Source organism: Diabrotica virgifera, chromosome 2 (assembly GCF_917563875.1).
Source record: "Diabrotica virgifera virgifera chromosome 2, PGI_DIABVI_V3a".
Taxonomy (NCBI): Eukaryota; Metazoa; Arthropoda; class Insecta; order Coleoptera; family Chrysomelidae; genus Diabrotica; species Diabrotica virgifera.
In genome coordinates this window covers 62,637,162-62,655,794 of record NC_065444.1, presented here as the reverse complement: position 1 = coordinate 62,655,794, position 18,633 = coordinate 62,637,162, and the positions used below count along the sequence as shown (strand labels likewise).

The 18,633-nt window shown below is 34.1% G+C and overlaps 1 protein-coding gene across 1 annotated transcript in view; it reads left to right on the top strand.

The window, feature by feature from the left end:
• Window positions 1-2,927: 2,927 nt before the first annotated feature.
• The window catches only part of LOC114326262 (juvenile hormone acid O-methyltransferase-like), a 95,890-nt gene continuing 80,184 nt past the window's right edge, over window positions 2,928-18,633 (top strand). Inside the window, exons 1-2 of the mRNA XM_028274574.2 lie at window positions 2,928-3,330; window positions 10,643-10,914. Of these exons, the coding sequence (XP_028130375.1) occupies window positions 2,972-3,330; window positions 10,643-10,914 (631 nt within the window). The 5' untranslated portion in view covers window positions 2,928-2,971. The remainder of the gene's footprint in view (window positions 3,331-10,642; window positions 10,915-18,633) is intronic.

Genomic DNA, 18,633 nt, shown 5'->3' with positions numbered 1-18,633 from the left:
TATAAGAACAAAATAGAAAATGACTATAGAGATTACGAAGCAGAGGAGCAAGCTGGCTTTAGAGCTGGGCGGTCCACAGTAGACCACCTGTACTCTATTACGCAAGTTATTGAGAAAAAACAGCCGTCAATAAAGAAGTTCACCTGGTATACGTAGACTTACAAAAAGCGTATGACAGTGTGCCCCTCAGCAAACTATGGTCAACCCTACATCAAACCAACATTAAACATGGTCTTATCAAAGCAGTCCAAAGTCTGTATAATGGAACGACTGCAAAAATTAAAACTGGATCAAGGATGTCTGAGGGAGTTAAAGTCACGAAAGGATTGAAGCAGGGTTGTTGTATTTCGCCTATTCTTTTTAAAATTTATCTGGAACAAGCACTCAAGCTATGGAAAAGAAAATGTAATGGCATGGGAATCCCTCTAAATGACGACACAACACTATACACTTTATGTTTCGCTGATGACCAAATTCTGATTGCTCAAGATCATGACGACTTAAGTTACATGACGCGGAAGCTAATAGAAGAATATAACAAATGGGGCCTCGAAGTCAACATTAAGAAAACTGAAGCCATGTGTATTGGAGGAACAAAGCAGTCCATTACATTAGACGATGGGTAGAAATTAAACACTGCGATGAATACAAATACCTGGGCATGAAGATAACTCAAGATGGAACACTCGATGCTGCTATAAAAGACAGAAACATACAGGGTAGAAAAGCCATATCCATGATGAACGGCATTCTGTGGGACCAGACAATATCTAAAGCGAACAAACAGCTTATATACAATAGCATACTTAAAAGTATAATCACATATGGCAGTGAAGTTTGGCCACTGAAACAAAGAGCGCAGAAAATGTTACTAGTAACAGAAATGGACTTCTGGAGAAGAGCAGCAGGCAAATCAAGAAGAGATCGGATACCGAACGAGAGAATACGAGAAATTATGGGCGTAACACATACAATAATTGATGACATAAAAACAAAACAACTGGTATGGTACGGCCATGTACAGAGAATGCCAGATGACAGGATCCCTAAACCGATTTTGGCATGGACACCACAAGGGAGAAGAAAAAGAGGAAGGCCGAGAAGAAGCTGGAGGGAGTGAATTGAAAAAGAACTAGAGGAAAGAGAAATCCCTCCAGGTCTATGGTTAAACAGAGAAGAATGGCGGTTAGGAGTCGGAAGGCGTCGGAGGACGCTGTAAACCGATAGTAGTAGTAGTAAAAACAAAGTTTTATCTTTAAATTTTTTTGTGAAAAGACCAATTTATAAAGACCGGTTAGTACAGATATTTTTAGTTATGATTCCTCAGTCTAATTGTATTCAGTGCAAGAATATGCCTCGAGTTCGAAGACACCAAAATTACCACCATTTAAGCGATTTTGACAGGAGTAGAATTATTGCCTATAGCAGCGTTTCCCAACCGGTGGGTCGCGACCCACTAGTGGGTCGCGGGTGGATATCAGGTGGGTCGCGGCGTGGCTCTTACAGTAGCTGAATAAAGTAAATATATATCATCATGGGTGAGCGATGTGTCGCGAATATGAAAAAACATTAGAAGGTGGGTCGCCAGACATAAAAGGTTGGGAACCACTGGCCTATAGAGATATGGGTTTGTCGTATCGCGAAATTGGCCGTGTTAATTGTACGGCAATGACAGTTATGCGAGTATGTCGTGTGTGGACAAACGAAGGTAGGGGAACACGAAGAAGACCAACTGGTCAACCGAAGCGTACCACAGGGCGTCAAGATAGGCGCTTTAGACTCCTGGGTCTGAGAGACCGTTTTGCTACTACGAGTCAAATAGCTGACCAATGGTTTGGAGTAGAACGTAGACTTGTTACTAGACGTACCCTATACCGTAGCATTTGAGCCTTTGGACTGGTTTCATTCCGCCCACGACGAGTGCTTCCTTTGACTGCGGACCACTGTCCTCAACGTTTGAATTGGTGCAGAGGACGGCAGCATTGGGTGGCAGAATGGCATAATGCAGCATTCAGCGATGACTCGCGATTTTGTTTAGGTATGCATGATGGACGTAAGATGATAAGACGCCGCCATACGACACCTTTGCGCCAGATGATAAGTCGACGAGATATCGGGTTTGCTGTTGAGAGGCATCTACACAGGACAGTTGGAGTAATGGTTTGGGGGGTTACTGCCTATGGTAGCCGATCACCACTTTTGTTTATTCGAGGCAATATGACAGATGCGTTATGTTGATGACATCTTACAAGCCAGTTTACTGCCTTATCTAGACGGCCGTCGAAACGCCCATTTTCAGGAAGACAACGCGCGTCCCCATATTGCTCCTCAAACTATGGACTTTTTCCAAGAAGCTGGCGTTAATTTTTGCCGTGGCTACCCCGTTCACTGGGTCTAAATCCTATCGAACATGTGTGGGATATGATGGGGAGGAGAGTGTCCACTTTGCACCATCCTCCACAGACTCTGGCACAGTTAATCCATGAAATTCAGGTTGCTTGAAACGAGGTGCCACAACCAGACATCGGTCATCTCATTTTGTCAATGCCTAGACGTGTACAGGAGTGTATTCAGCTAGGGGTCGCCAAACACATTACTAATTTATTTTTTTGATTACATGTCAATAAAAAGTCTTGCCGATGTTATCGTTTTATTCTTAATGAAAATGTAACCTGGTGCCAAAAATTAAGTTCCAGAAATGATTCCTTCTGGGTAAAACACTTCTAAAAATAATAACTGCCCGGGTCCAAAAAAATTTTTAAAAAAAGTAATTTTTAATTATCAATTAATTATAGTCTGCCTTAATTAATTGTATCAAGCACTCCTTGTTGTTATCCATTAAACAGATCGGTGAAGGTCGTTCTGATATCGGATCTTATTATAAAGTATAACTAAAGTAAATAAGATATAAGATAACATTATAAAAATAAAAAATGAACGTCAGTCCGCTTAAAATATTTACCAAATAAATATGATACCAGAATTATGGCTAGTCGGCAATATCGTTACTGTAAGACTTACGAGGATACATCTAGATAAATACAAACATTTATTACAATGGAAGAAAAGTGAGTCGATCTTGGAATTCGGATGCGGAGATGGACAAGTTTCGGAAAAACTTTTGCTGCCCGTTCTTCCAAAAGATTACAAAGAGTACGTGGCGATGGATAATTCCAAAGAAATGCTTGACCACTACAAACAGCATGTTAATATTCCTAGGTTACAAGCGGTGCATCGGGACATCTCTACCAAACCTTTAGAGACCTGCTGGCGAAGCAGATTTGACCATGTTTTTGGGTTGTTTGTGATGCACATGGTGCAAAATCCCAGGTAATATTTAGTATTTATTTATTTTTGACATAAATATAAAATACATAATAAATATAAATTCTGGCAATTCTAGGTATTATACCGATTATTTCATTCATAGGAGATTCTGACCAATAGAAAGCTACAGAAATCTGAACGAAATCGATAATTTTTGATAATATCCCGTCGTTAAGTATATTACGTCAGATGCCCTTCGTTGCTACGAAAAAATACATTCAGTGGCATTAATGACAATTAATGTTTTAAAAATTATAAAAGTGATCGTCAAATATTTATAAAAACTGTGTGTTTAATGGTACTTACATAAATAAATTACAATAAAATGTTGGTTTTGAACAGTTTTATTCATGAAATAATCGCAACAAATTGCACTCGACCTCTGAAACTAATATAGAATTTTTGCTCTCGTGACACTTTGACATAATTTCACTCGCCTTCGGCTCGTGAAATTAAAACTGTCAAAGCGTCACTCGGGAAAAATTCAATCATTTCAGAGCTCTTGTGCAATTACTACTGATTATTTTTTAATAATTTTAATTTACAGTCGTGTAGTAAGATTTTTCATCACGTGTTTTAATTATTCTGTCCAATCAGATTATAATCATTTCTACCTAGATTATTATACTATTTTTAGGTAAATTCTTCTTTTTCTTTTTGTTTTTGGTTTCGCTGCAAGGCGATTACCAGCACGATTTATAGGCGATCTTGACGTAGTCTGGCTCTAAGCCATACCAAAATCGCTGACTATGTTCTTGTAAGGAAGCTTTTAATGAGGTGTGATGATTATAATTAAATGAGATTAATTGGGTCAGGTTAAGTATGATTAAAAATTAAAACATGAATGAAATAACAAATAGCAACATATAACACGAATACATATAAACAGTTGAGCCTTGCAATTTGTAAGCTTATTTTGTTAATTGCTAGAAAACGCATTACAGTTTATAAGCTTATTTGGTTAATTGCAAGAAAATGCATAATTACATTGACTGATTCTTCCGTTAAGGAACTTAGAATATTGTATATAGAGAACGGTGTTTTGAAGTTCATGGAAATGAATTTTGTGTACATATCAAAATTAGGAATCACATTAATCGGGCATTCAAAAAAGATGTGGTTTAGATCCTCGAGACGACCACATTCACACAAAGGATTATCTTTTATATTCATTTTATACAGATGTTGTTTTGTTAAACAATGGCCTGTGCGCATTCTAATGATGGTGGTAGTGTGTCTTCAATTTCTATATGGAAAATTTGAATACCAAGGTTTTGTGGGAAAGAATTCTTGAATTGTTTTGTATTGCGAAGTCTTCTTCTGGACTAAAGATTTCCATTTTTCTTGGTACTCTTTTGTAATTTTTCCTCTGATGACTGATAGGGCATCCTGGGAATCCAGTTGTACTTCCATTGGTACATTCAGGTCTCTTCCTATTTTTGCCAGTATGTCAGCCTGGGTATTACCAAATATATTAGAGTGTCCAGGTATCCAGTAAAGGAGAATTTTGGTGCCATTCTCATTGGCTGAAGATATAAGTTTCTTTGTTTTTAGGGCCATTATATCTGCTGAAGCAGATATGTTACATGTTTTAATATTGGTTATTGCATTGAGCGAATCAGAAAATATTATAGCTTTCTTTAGATGTTTTGTAGTTGCGACTTCCACCGCTTGATGTATTGCTATACTCTCTGCTTTGCTTATGCTTAGAGCTCCAGGAAGTCTTGAGGAGAAATTATATTCAATACTCGGGATGCATATCCCAAAACCTACCCTTTCTTTGTTTTTTGAGGCATCAGTATATATAAAGGTATGGTCTTTCCCATATTGTTCAGTAGTCATAAGGAATTTTTCTTTAATCATCGGGTCATATTTTTTGATATTGCAATTTAAAATTGGAAGTGGATTCATTAGTGTATCATAGTCTAATTCATAGCATGGAAAATTTGCGCTTTTGTATATTTTTTTAAAATATGGAAAAAAATATTCTAATGCCGAAACCAAGTATGGTACATTATGCCTTGTATAAAAATTAGGTTTGTTTATGAGTCTTTTACGTATTTCAATTAGGAGTAATATTATGGGATGATTCTCAATAATGATGATTTTACTTAAAAATTTAGAGGCTAACAATAATCTTCTATGTTCCAGGTCCATTTGGGCAGACTCTGCCAAGATTGCCAAATTTGGTGTAGACTTCATGCACCCCAAACATATCTTAAGTCCCTCAAAAAATACTGCATTGAGTTTGTTGTTGCATTTTTGTAATATTGGGTTGAACAGGAAGGAACCATAATCGAGGTGATATCTGATCAAGGCATTAAAAATCATTAGGAGTGTTCGTGGGTCAGCTCCCCACCAGACTCTACATATTGCACGTAGGATGTTAATATTTTTCTTTGCCTTGAGTATAATATTGTCAACATGTAAGTCCCATGATAGATGCTTATGAAAAATTATGCTTAGAAATTTCACTTTATTTTTTAGAGGAATGGTTGTGTTATTAATTTTGATTTCTGTTAGATTATCTTTTCGCTTACCCTTTGTGAACCATACAGCTTCACATTTGTCTTTGGACAAGAACAAGTCATGTTCTGCAAGCCAGTGTAATGTGTTTTCCAATTCTTTGTTGATTTCACTTACCATGCTTTGGATATCATATCCCTTAATATACAAAACCAAGTCATCTGCATATCCACATATTTTAATTTCATTATTGATAATACAAAACAATTCTACTATATAAATATTAAACAAAATGGTACTTAAGGGAGAACCTTGAGGTAGCCCCTTAGTTGCCATGAATGGTCCCAAAAAGTCACCATCATTAGATCTTGAATATAAAAGTCTGTTCTGTAAAATTTTGAACACAATATTATTTATTGCAGATGGAATATTTCGAAGTTTTGCTATAAAGTTTGTATATATTGACATTATCATATGCTGCTTTGATATCAAGAAAGATCGCCAAAACCGATTGGGAGGATTCAAAGGCTTCCACAATTGTGGAATGAAGGAGGGTTAAGTTGTCAGCAGTGCCTCTACCTTTTCTAAAACCTGTCTGATGGTTGGTGAATGAACAGTTATGTTCTAAGGACCAATCTAGGCGATTCTTGATTAATATTTCTAATGTTTCAAGCACAGATGAGGATAAAATTATTGGTCTGAAACTACTGGCTAAGTGTGGATTTTTGTGTGGCTTTAAGATATTTATAACATTATGGTTTTTCCAATCTTCAGGCAGGTTGTCACCATTTAGACAATTATTGTAGATGTTCAACAGAAAATGTTTAGCTTCTAGTGGTAAATGTTTTATCATAAGGTAAGGAATGTCGTCCATACCTGGTGCCGAATTTTTTTTATTTTTTACAGCATTGTTAAGTTCCCAGATTGTAAAAGGGGTAACTTGCTCGTTTATATCGTCAAGCTCAAAATTTGGATCAATAAAAACTGCAGACATGTTCTGTAGAATTTCTGTTTTAATGTTATCTGCGGGGTTATGAAATATCTGGCCGTAATTTTCGTTATTTGAGAATTTTTTAACTTTATTCCAAACATAGGTAGTGTTAGATTCCTCATTTAATGATTCACAGAAGTTTATGAATTTATTTCTTTTTTTAATTCTGAGGTTTCGTTTAGTTTGGGCGATTATACGTTTAGCGTTTATATAGTTCTCTAAGGAAACATATGGTTTAAAGTTTTGAATTGCCTGTTTGCGGCTTTTAATCCAAAGTGAACATTCTTCATCCCACCACGGATTTGAAGGTTTACCCTGTGTTATACAGTTTTTATAGGGAATTGAGTTATCTGCTACTTGATTAACTACCTTCAAAAACTCATTGTAATTAGAGTTTACCGGTAAATCAAGCATTCCTGTTATCATTCCAGTGTGGAATGTATACCAGTCTGCTCTTTTGATATTTCTCATTTTGTATGTTTGTGTATAGATGCTATCATTTTTGTTAAACTCACAGTTGTTTATTATGACAAAGGTGGGGAAATGGTTGCTATTTCCACAATTTTGTATTATACCCCAAGTAGAGCATAGAGCCATATTATTACTTGCTATGGCTAGATCTACAGCGCTAAGATTATTATCAGGAGGTTGAAACAATGTTGCTGACCCATCATTTAGGATAATTAGTTCTTTATCAAAAATAAAATCATAAATATTTTTTCCTCCCTTATTGGTAGGACATTTATCCCATAGGGGATGGTGAGAGTTCAGATCACCTAGTATAATTAAGTTTTCTATAGGTATGTTTTCTATGGTTGAGCTCAAGAAAGGAAGAGTTATGGCATTATTTGTATTGGAGTAAATGTTTATTATGTATAAGTTAGCAATTTTTGTTGTTATGTATTGGATTTGGTCTGAGTTGTACTTCTGAATTGTAGAAAATATAATAGATTTCTTGATACAAGTAGCTACTCCACCATAACCGTCATCTCTGTCCGGTCTGACAACATTATCATACTTCAAAGAAAAATTAAAATCTTGTTTAAGCCAAGTTTCATTAATAGCAATTATGTCACGGTCTTCTTTGAAAATTAAGTTCGTTATGTTTTCCCTGTTTGATTTGATACTTCTAATATTCCACTGAATAATTTTTAATTTCTTTTTTGAATTCATGATTATGTGATTTGATATATGTTTAATTAATTAAAATCAGAATCAAATTTATCCTCTTGGTCCATATAGGACTCTACGTTTAATCGGGAAAATAAATGGTTTTTAAGTAAATTTAAGTTTTCTGATGATGTATTACTAATAAAATTTAGGCATGAGTTTAAAAAGTCATTTGAAGAAAAGGTATCAATATTTTGAAAGTTTTGCGATGCACTGGATTGCCAGGCTTGATTGGAGTTTTGTGATAAATTAGCTAAGATTCTTGATTTGAAAGGTTCTGAACGAGAAAATGAGCTAGTGGGGGTAGAAGTTGGCTTTTCTGGTCTTAATTGCTATGTATATGTACTCTTTTCATTTGGTTGCTTATCTTGACGTTTTTGCACGACTCTCCGTTTGTTGTCGGAGTTTAGAACCACCTGTTGAAAGGAACGTTTTACTGTAGATAATCTAAAATTGTTTGTTCTTCGTTGCGATGGTTCTATGGTGTTAGAATTATTTGTACTGGTACTTGGAGTATTTTCTAATGGCCTGCTGTTATTTTTAAAATTTGGAAAATCTCTCGGGTTATAAATAAATTTATTGTTTGAGATGTATGATTTTGGAATGGCTTCACTTGCCTCAAAAAATGTCAAATTTTCATACGCCATGAGTTCTTTAATATTCTTTTGCCTTGTATATTCTGGGCAGCTCTTGTCAATAGATTTGTGAGAGTCCTTGCAGTAAAAACATTTTGTCATGCATACGTCTTCATGTTTGTTTTCCCCGCAATTAAAACATCTTTCTTTCCCTTTACAGTTTGTTTTTGTGTGGCCAAATCTAAGACAGTTATAACATTGTGTCACTGGGGCAATATATGTATCCACTAGTCTTGGTATGCCATAAAAAAACACAGTTTTGGGCATAAGAACGCCTCGAAATGTAAATAGTGTCGTACCTGTGGGTTCATAAGAAATTACTCCATCTTTAATTACTCTTCTATTTAATCTTTTTATATGTAAAATTTCAATGTCATTACCTGTATCGCAACACCGAAGAAGTTCTTTTTCATCAATATCTGCATCAATCTGTCTGACGATCCTTTTGCAGGTTACGAAGTTAAAAGGTATATATTTCTTGTATCCCTGATCTAGAAGTTGAGTGTTCTTAAGTAGCATGTTAGCCGAGTGAAAATTGGCAAATTCAACTGAAACTCTATTGAGCCCTTTACTATCCATTTTTTTAAGGTCATTAAGTTTGAGGTTGAATATATCTCGAGCTATTTTAATTGTATTGAATGTGCCAATTTTTATATTCGGTATATTTGTAGATTCAAGATATACTACAAAAGGTCCATGATCTTTTTCGGAGTATGTATTAACCTTTTCCTCTTCCTGAGAATTAATGTCGGAAGTCTGATTTTGATTTTTTCGGAATTATTAGTCATTGCAATTTTAGCCGGTGAAGTATCATATAAGGGGTGCTGAGCTCCCCTTTTCCTCACTCATTGTAAGAAAAAACCAGTCAATGAAGTATTAATAACTAGGAAGCAAAAAGAAATAAAAAGAGCAAGCAAAATAGCATAAAAGAAAGCCGCTTGAAAAAAATATAAGCAAAATGCTTAACTTACCTATATGCAAACACTTAAGCAACAACACCGGCGGTTGTGTGTGTGTTCACAAAGAGGGGATGGCATTAGATAAACTTTTTGCCACAGAAATTTGAAAGTTGAAGATTGAAGATGTCATATTAAATTTTTATTTTAGAATCTTTAAGAAATTGTATGATAATATCATTAATAGTTTTGGTATTGAAGCTTAGTAGATGTGAAATATTCAGCGGTAAACTTACATTCCGCTCCAGAAGTCTAGCAATTAGTGCTTTCGTATGGTTTTTATTAAGTTCACAATTAAAGATTATATGATTTAAATCTGCAGTAGAGTAGTTATCACATGAACACCGGCGGTTGTTAGCTAGGTTTAGACCCTAAACTAGTGGCAAACTTTAACTGCTGCAAAACAGAAACTGTTCACACCTCGAAAGCGTAATGTCTAGTTTAGAAATATTAAATTTTTGGAAAATATTTCTTAAATTTAAAATACGCGGTCTGACGTTTGGTATTTTATTTGACAATTTTTAGATAAATTGTTTCGGTAAAGAAAGTGGACTTCCTCAATAGGCGCAATAGAGATATCAGTTTTGTAAAGAGTCTTCTTCCTGTTTTAAGTGTCTTAATCAAGCTAACCATTCAGTCAAGTCGTGTCCTAAATCCTTCAAATGTAGCAAATGTAGTAGTCATCTCCATAATAGTTTGTTGCACTTCGATAGAAACCGTTCCAATAGTCAGACATCCTCAGAAAATAATAGTCTAGGGACATCGGGAATCGAATCGTCTATTGAAGTATCCCATTGTGCCGCTAGTTTTGTAGGAAAGAAAAATGAAACCAAAAAGGAAATCTTGCTCGGTATTGTTTTGGTTCATGCAATTGACAGTAAAGGGTGTAAACAACCCTTGAGATGTCTTCTTGATTCGGGTTCGATGAGTTCGTTCAGTAGTCGAAAGGCTGCCAATCGATTGGGATGGCCTAAAACTACTTGCTCAGTTCGAAATTAACGGACTCAATTCTATGCAAACGAAACTGAATCAGGGGCAAATAAGTTTTTCTGTCTTTCCTTCTTCTCAAAAGATTTTTTCTAAAAATATTTTTTCAGGTCAGCCATCGAAAATATCCAAAGTATGCTGAAACCAGGTGGACAAGCGTTTTTGACGTTTTTTGAGCGCATGCCGGTACATAAAACGTTCGAAGCGCTTGAAAAACATCCAAAATGGGGAAAATATGGCACGTTCTTATCGAATTATAATACCAATTCAAATCCAAAACTTGAGTACGAAAGTGATCTTAAGGCAGCAGGTTTTAAGAATTATGTTATTCACGCAGAAGAGCCGGTCGGATGTACATTCGACGATGAAGAATCATATAAAAGTAAGTGTGTATTGTAACGAAAATTAACGCACGATTAAATTTATTTTTCTGCGACCGTTTAATAATATGCTCATTATTTAGTATTTTTGAATAGATAATAAGACTCATTACTTTACCGTGAGTAACAATTCATTTACCCACGGGCTGAAGTTACTCACGGGCATTACTCACGGGTTGAAGTTAGGTTCAAGTGGTGCATGGCACTTTTAATATACTTCGATATTATTAGCAATAAAATTACTTAAACTTGTTTATTTAATAAAATAATCATTGTAATTTATATCAATTTATATAACTTCGAACAATGTTTAAAGGATTTTTAACTGTAACAATGGGTTAGTATATTTTTTACGTGTAAATTTCAACATTATTTGACATTTTAAGATTGACGTTTTTAAAAAGTAAACATAATCATTTGGGTACTAATTCCGTAAAAGGGTTTACCGATTTGAAATTTATATCAATGAATTCTGTTTCACTTACTGTTGATTGTACAATAGATTTTTATTGAGAGTAAACGTTCTTTTTCATGTAATTGCCTTATAGGGTAGTGCATATAGATTTTCGCTTCGGAAAAAATCAAACAAGATAGTACTTTTTGAAATTCCATTAAGAAGTGTTTAATAAACAACATATCAAAAAGTTCTACTCGAGAAGTAAGTGCGTCATTTTTTTATTAAACAAGTGAACTGCGAAATTAGCTGATTTTTTAAATAACTCCGAAAATATAAACTTTATTAATGGATCAAATGAAATTTTACAAATTGGACATGAAAGAAGAATAATTAAGTTATCTTATGGTTATAATGAAACGAAATAAAATATATGGGCATAAGTACGGTGTGGGCGGAAAGTGAGAGTTATATGAATTTTGCTTAACAATGATTTAAAATTGTGTAACTTATACAAGATTTCTTATGAAACTCTCAATTTTGCGCAACTTACCTTTCAAACATCTCACTAAACGATGTTTCATTCAAAAAAAATCTCAAAAATTTAATTCAAATGATACGACGTCTCAAAAAAATGTAATTTTTGAAGAAAACTTCGTAGTTTTACAGAATTACCATCACTTTAAGACGGTATTACTCAAGTTTGAACAGATTTATTACAATTTTATAAGTTCTTTTTTAAAGCTTCGGATGTAGTCTTTAAAATGCACCAAATTATTTTACTTCAGAAATGAAATAAACTATTTATTTTTGAGAAAATTAAGAAAGATAACAAAAATGCAATACAAAAACCGAAAATTACCAGCTAAAAAATGTTTATACAAAGTGATCAAAACTTTTTTCTGTAAAACTTACCTAAAATACATTTAAGCTTCAACAATAATAAATGTTCAACAAAAAATAATTTTTTTAGCTCTTATACAGTATGTCTGCGTAACTTGGAACCTATTGATAACTTTTTTATTATCAGTTTTACAAAAAGAAGTTATTCTTTATAAAATACCCTGTATCGTATATAATCTAAGATGCAACCATCAAATAAAATTTTATTAATTTTATACGAAGTATGTAAAAAAATATGAATTTCACTCGAGAGTAAAGTACCTTTATATGTCACAATATCGAAAACTGTTATTAAGAAAAGTTGTTTCTAATTAAAAAATATATTTCAGTGTTCAATAACATCCTTCTACTTAAAATATTGTGCATAATAAAGGCACTTAATTCTTAAGAAAAGTTCATATTTTTTACATACCTCGTATAAAATTGAAAAAGTTTGATATCTGATGGTTGTATCTTAGATTTTAGATCACTTAGAGCATTTTATGAAGAATAACTTTTTTTTTCGTAAAATTGATAATAAAATATTTATCATACTTAATTGTAATAAAATTATGATGGGTATCCCGGGTATCCGTAATTTGAGAAAAAAATGTTTTTTTTTTCGATTGGAATGATGTAATTGTATATTAAAACATAGTTTTTAATTTCAAACAACTTTTCCTAATAGCATTTTTTGATATTCTGGAATATAAAGGTACTTTACTCTTTAACGGAATTCATATTTTTGACATAACTCGTAAAAAATTGATAAAATTTGATATCTGATGGTTAAATTTTAGATTTTTAACTATCCAGAACATTTTATGAAAATTACTTTTTTTCGTATAATTGATAATAAAAAAGTATTCCATGTGGTTCCTAGCTACGCACACATACTGTATAAGAGCCTCTGTATAAGAATTTTCAAATTGTAATGCCATATTCGGATTCAGCATAATCAAAAACCAAATAGAAACATATTTGATCAAAGTAAAATGATGAATTTAACTAAATTTTTAAAAGTATTTATACAAAACAATTGTTATTGTTTAAACAATTAATAAACAATTAGCGGCAAAATCTGTGAGTAGAACTTTTTACTTTAACATGTATATAAACTAATAAAAAAAGTTTTAGAAAAATATAAGCTTGTTTGAATTATTCCGAAACAATGCATGTTTACGTTTTAATTGCACTCCCCTATTAAAATATGTCTTATTTCTAAAAGTCTTTATAAATACCATGACACTAATGACAACTACCGTTTCATAAAGTCAAGAAGGGTAATTCTAACAGTGTTGCCATAGTTATATAAAATATGTTTTCCTGTGAAAAATAAAATCTTTCGATTTTAAATAATGTTAGTAGTTGATAATTATATTTTTTACTAATTGATAATTAGTTGATAATTATATTTTTTACTAATAAAAATATTTACTAAAATAGTTGATAATAAAAATTACTAGAAAAAGTATAGTATTCTATTCTACTCGCATGTAATGGCTATTACTCACTCTGATGAATTACGACACTAGCCTACGGCTCGAGTCGCAAACTTCATCATCGTGAGTAATAGCCATCATTACATGCTCGTTGAATAATATACTATTACATTTTTATTTACATCTTATACAATTACTTTACTCATCATCATCAATCATACAACATAGCCGTTGTCACTAGTCTGGGTACAGGGGCATATCTACAATAGTAGATCGGGCCAAGGTACAATAGCTAGTGGGTACGGAGCAACGTACTATTGTGTCTATTCAGCATTTATTGTGAACATGTCATGAGGATGGCTTTGGAAAGATGGGCCGGTGTAGTAACAGTGGCTGGTAGGAAAATCTCAAATTTAAGATTTGCTGATGACAAGACACTTATAGCAGCAAATGAGCAAGGGCTGTTTGATCTCCTGCTAAGTCTTAAGTACGAAAGCAGTAAAGTTGGTCTGAAAATCAATAAAGCTAAGATAAAAATAATGGTGGTCGACCGATTCGACACTATTTAACTGACTAACACGTTATACGAATGCAAGATAGTAAACACCTTTGTCTATCTCAGGTCTAGTATAACCAACGATGGTAACTGTGAAGCAGAAGTTCGGAGACGTATTGGTATGGCAAAAAATGCGATGAGGCGCCTAACTAACGTTTGGAAAGACATATCTATCTTTCAAAATATCAAGATGAGACTGGTGAATGCCCTTTTATTCTCAATATTTCTATAAGGGGCAGAGACCTGAACTATTCGCGCACGCGAGCGCCAAAAAATGGATGCCCTTGAGATGTGGTGCTGGAGAAGAATGCTGCTCATACCTTGGACAGCTCATAGGACGAACGTTTCCATTCTAAACCAACTCGAGATTAAAAAAAGGCTGTCCACAATATGTCTGCAACGAATTCTGCAATTCTTCGGTCACGTGGTTCGCAAAAGTGACGAACAGTTTGGAAAGATTAATTGTTTCTGGAAAGGTTCCGGGGAGAAGATCAAGAGGACGATCACCAACTAGATGGTCCAACCAAATTAAGAATTCAGCTGGAAACTCATTCTGCGAAGCTCTTAGAGCAGCTGAAGATAGAGACCAATGGAAAAAAATTGTTAGGAATATTGGAAGAAATCACGATCCTCAGTAATGGGGAAACGACAAGAGAGAGAGGGAGTGAGACGGAGCAACGAGAAGGCTTATAAACTTGCCCAACAATGAAATGCAGTATTTGGCGTAAGACCCTTCATCAATATTAGGACACAACTACTTAAACGCTATATTTGGTCAACTATGCTATAAGGAGCAGAATCATGGACGCTCACAATGATAAATATCAACAAAATAGAGAAATTAGAGATGTCGAATTACAGGAGAATGTTGAAAGTTCCCTAGACTGACCATATAACAAATAGATAATAGGTTCTCGATCGTCTAAGCAAAGAACGAGAGCTACTCAACACCGTCAAATTCCGCAAAACATCATACATGGGTCTGGTGGGGAATCCGAAATATTTCCTCTCACAACCCGTAATAACAGGTAAAATTGAAGGAAAACGTGGAGCAGGAAGGAAAAAAATTATCTTGAATGAGAATTATGCGACCTAGACGGGTTTAAATTAGGAATAATTAATTAGAAAAGCAACGAATAGATAAGAAATTGCCGAAGTAGGTAATTGCCAACACGCATTGATCGAATAAGGAACCATAAGAAGATGTGAGACTGTTGACCGAATACTGTGTTCTTGATATGCCTATTCGTGACGAATATTTACGATCATCATGGCAATCTTTATCTTGGAAACGTCTAGTAGTTAATTAAGAAATGTAATTTTCATTACATTTCTTACAAGAAGTAAAGAATACAATAGCATCTCTTAAAGATCACAAAGCACCAGGAAATGATGGTATAAATGGAGAATTGATAAAAAAAGGAGGAAACGTTTTACATCAAAAATTGTATGACATTATTCTCAGAGTATGGCAACAGCAGAAAATGCCTAGAGAATGGAATGGAAGCGTTATAATACCCATACATAAGAAGGGAAATAAAGAGCAATTCCGAAACTACAGAGGCATATCGCTTATTAGTACAGCGTATAAGATTCTATCAATTATCTTACTAAAAAGACTCACTCCGTATTCGGAAGATATTCTAGGCGACTACCAATGCGGCTTTCGAAGTGGAAGGTCAACAATAGATCAAATATTTACCATCCGACAAATATTAGAAAAAAACTGGGAATTCAACCGAGATCTACACCAAATCTTCGTAGATTTCCAGCAAGCATATGACTCGATAAAAAGAAGCAGACTATGGCTAGCAATGCTAGAAATGGGAATACCAAGAAAATTAGTGCAGCTCACTCAAATGTGCGTGGTAGACTCATATGCACAGGTAAAGGTAGGAAACAGAACATCGATGCCATTTAGTATAACATCAGGGCTTAGACAAGGAGACCCTTTATCACCATTGTTATTCAATTTGGCTTTAGAATACGCAATAAGTAAAATATCGTCTGAACTAACAGGGGGATTCGCAAATCGAGGATCAAAACTATTGTTGGCCTTTGCCGATGATCTAGATGCAGTCACTCATTCTACAAGAGACGTAACAGAGGTGTTTTCACAGCTCGAGGAGGAAACAGGTAACCTGGGCCTTCGAATAAATGAAGAGAAGACGAAATATATGCTGGTGACCAAAAATCCAAGACCAAGAGTTAGGCAGAACGTAACTATTAATGACCACAACTTTGAAGTAGTAAAAGAGTTTAAATATCTGGAAGCAGTAATCACAGAGGACAATCACATAGAAAAAGAGGTCTCAGCAAGAATAGCTGCGGGAAATAGAGCATTATACTCCCTATCATCATTATTAAGATCTAAGCTGCTGAAAAGACAATCTAAATTAAGACTGTACATGTCAATTATTCGCCCAGTTGTTACATATGGGAGTGAAACATGGACTCTACATCAGCGAGAAATAAATAAATTGATGATATTTGAAAGGAAAGTCCTCAGAATGATATTTGGTCCTCAAAGAGATGAATTGACAGGAGAGTGGAGAAGGCGCCGCAATGCTGAATTGGTGACTCTATATGGTACTGAAAACATCGTCAGACATATAAAAGCTAATCGGATAAGATGGGCAGGTCATGTAGTAAGATCAGAGGAAGACAGAGTGCTAAAGACAGTGCTATTCGAGAGACCAGACGGTAGAATATCAGTGGGCCGTCCCAGAAAAAGATGAAAGGATGATGTTGAAACCGATCTATCTAGGATTGGGGTACAACAATGGCAAATCGAAGCGCAAGATCGCAGACGATGGAGGGCCATAGTGGATGCGGCGAAGACTCACCCCGAGTTGTAAAGCCAGTCAAGAAGAAGAAGAAGAATTTTCATTACACCAACAATAATTGTGGCTCAATCCCATATAAACACAATATTAAATATTTATCTTATCTGCAGCAGAGCGGAAAAGCTGCACAGATGTTGTGTTAAACAAGGTTCTGAGGTTCTTATCCAGCCTGTTCTTCTTCTGCCTGGACCTCGCTTTCCAAATATTTTTCCTTGTGGGATGGCTTTTAGGAGGGCACATCTGGATTCATTTCGCATTATGTGTCCGAACTATTCTAACTTCTGAGATTGGATGGTGGTCAATACCTCTCGTTTCGTCTTCATTCTTCTCAGGACCTCCTCATTTGTGACCCGGTCAGTTCACGGACTTTTAAGTATTCTCCGATATGCAGCATATGAATGAAAGCTATTAGACCAGGGCTCATCTGTAAAAACATTAGCACATTTGGACGTTGAGAGGTGACTCAAATTTTTTTGCAGAAATTGCTTTAAAATAAATCAAATAATAATATTTGAGTTATCCTCCCTCTCAAAAAGGTCCGGAACATTGTTTAAATATACAAAATTTCAAAAAATGAAGGAAAAACTCGATTTTTTTCTTCGTTTTTTTATTATAACTTATAAAGTATCCATTTCCGAGAAAAGTTGTACTGACATAAAAGTTGCGTAATTAAATTTCTTACAACATAGAATTGGTTAAGAATTTAAAAAATAGTCACCCTTGTTGCAAAATAGCAATACTTGCGAAGAAAACATACAAAAACAAGTATTCGAATTTTACGTTTTTCAACCATTTATGCTACACTTAGGACCTTCATATTTCACCCAGAAAAACTTTATGATACAGTAAAATAATACTGTAAATTTCATTAAGATCGGTTCAATAAATTTTGCAAAATAAATTTTGCAATCCAGCTTTCGCAAAAAAAATTCATTTTTTCAAAATGTTACAGGACTAAAAATAAAGCAGATAGCAAGTTGAAATTTTTTTTGCTTATAGAAGTGTACTGTACCTTTCATTTGCAGTTTTGCAAAATTAAAATCGCTTAACTACCACGGCGTCAGGAATTTTTTTAAATAAACATTCATTATTGGTGCTACGCGCAGGACAGCGGATAGTTTGCTCTTATTGGGCATTCCAATGACCTTTAATAATGATTGATACATTTTAATTTTTATTACATTTCGGTATAAATAAATAAATTTGTTTATTGCAAAATAAAAACACATACTCTATCCTTTGAAATAACACTTTTATTAGCAAAAAGTTTATTGTTTATATATTTTAACTTAGAGAATAAAAGTTTATTATTTTTAAACATATGTAATTGTTTAAACAATATTTCACAAACAATAATAAAATTAGTTTGATTTTTGTAAAATTAAAATATTAAAATACAACAAAATATAGAGTAAGAAAATAATATAGTAAGAAAATAATATATTAGATAAAGATTAGAAGAAATTTTGGCGGAAATCAACTTGTGTGAATCGAACACCGCTGTCCTGCGCGTAGCACCAAAAATTATTGTTTATTTAAAAAAATTCCTGACGCCGTGGTAATTAATCTATTTTAATTTTGCAAATTGCAAATGAAAGGTA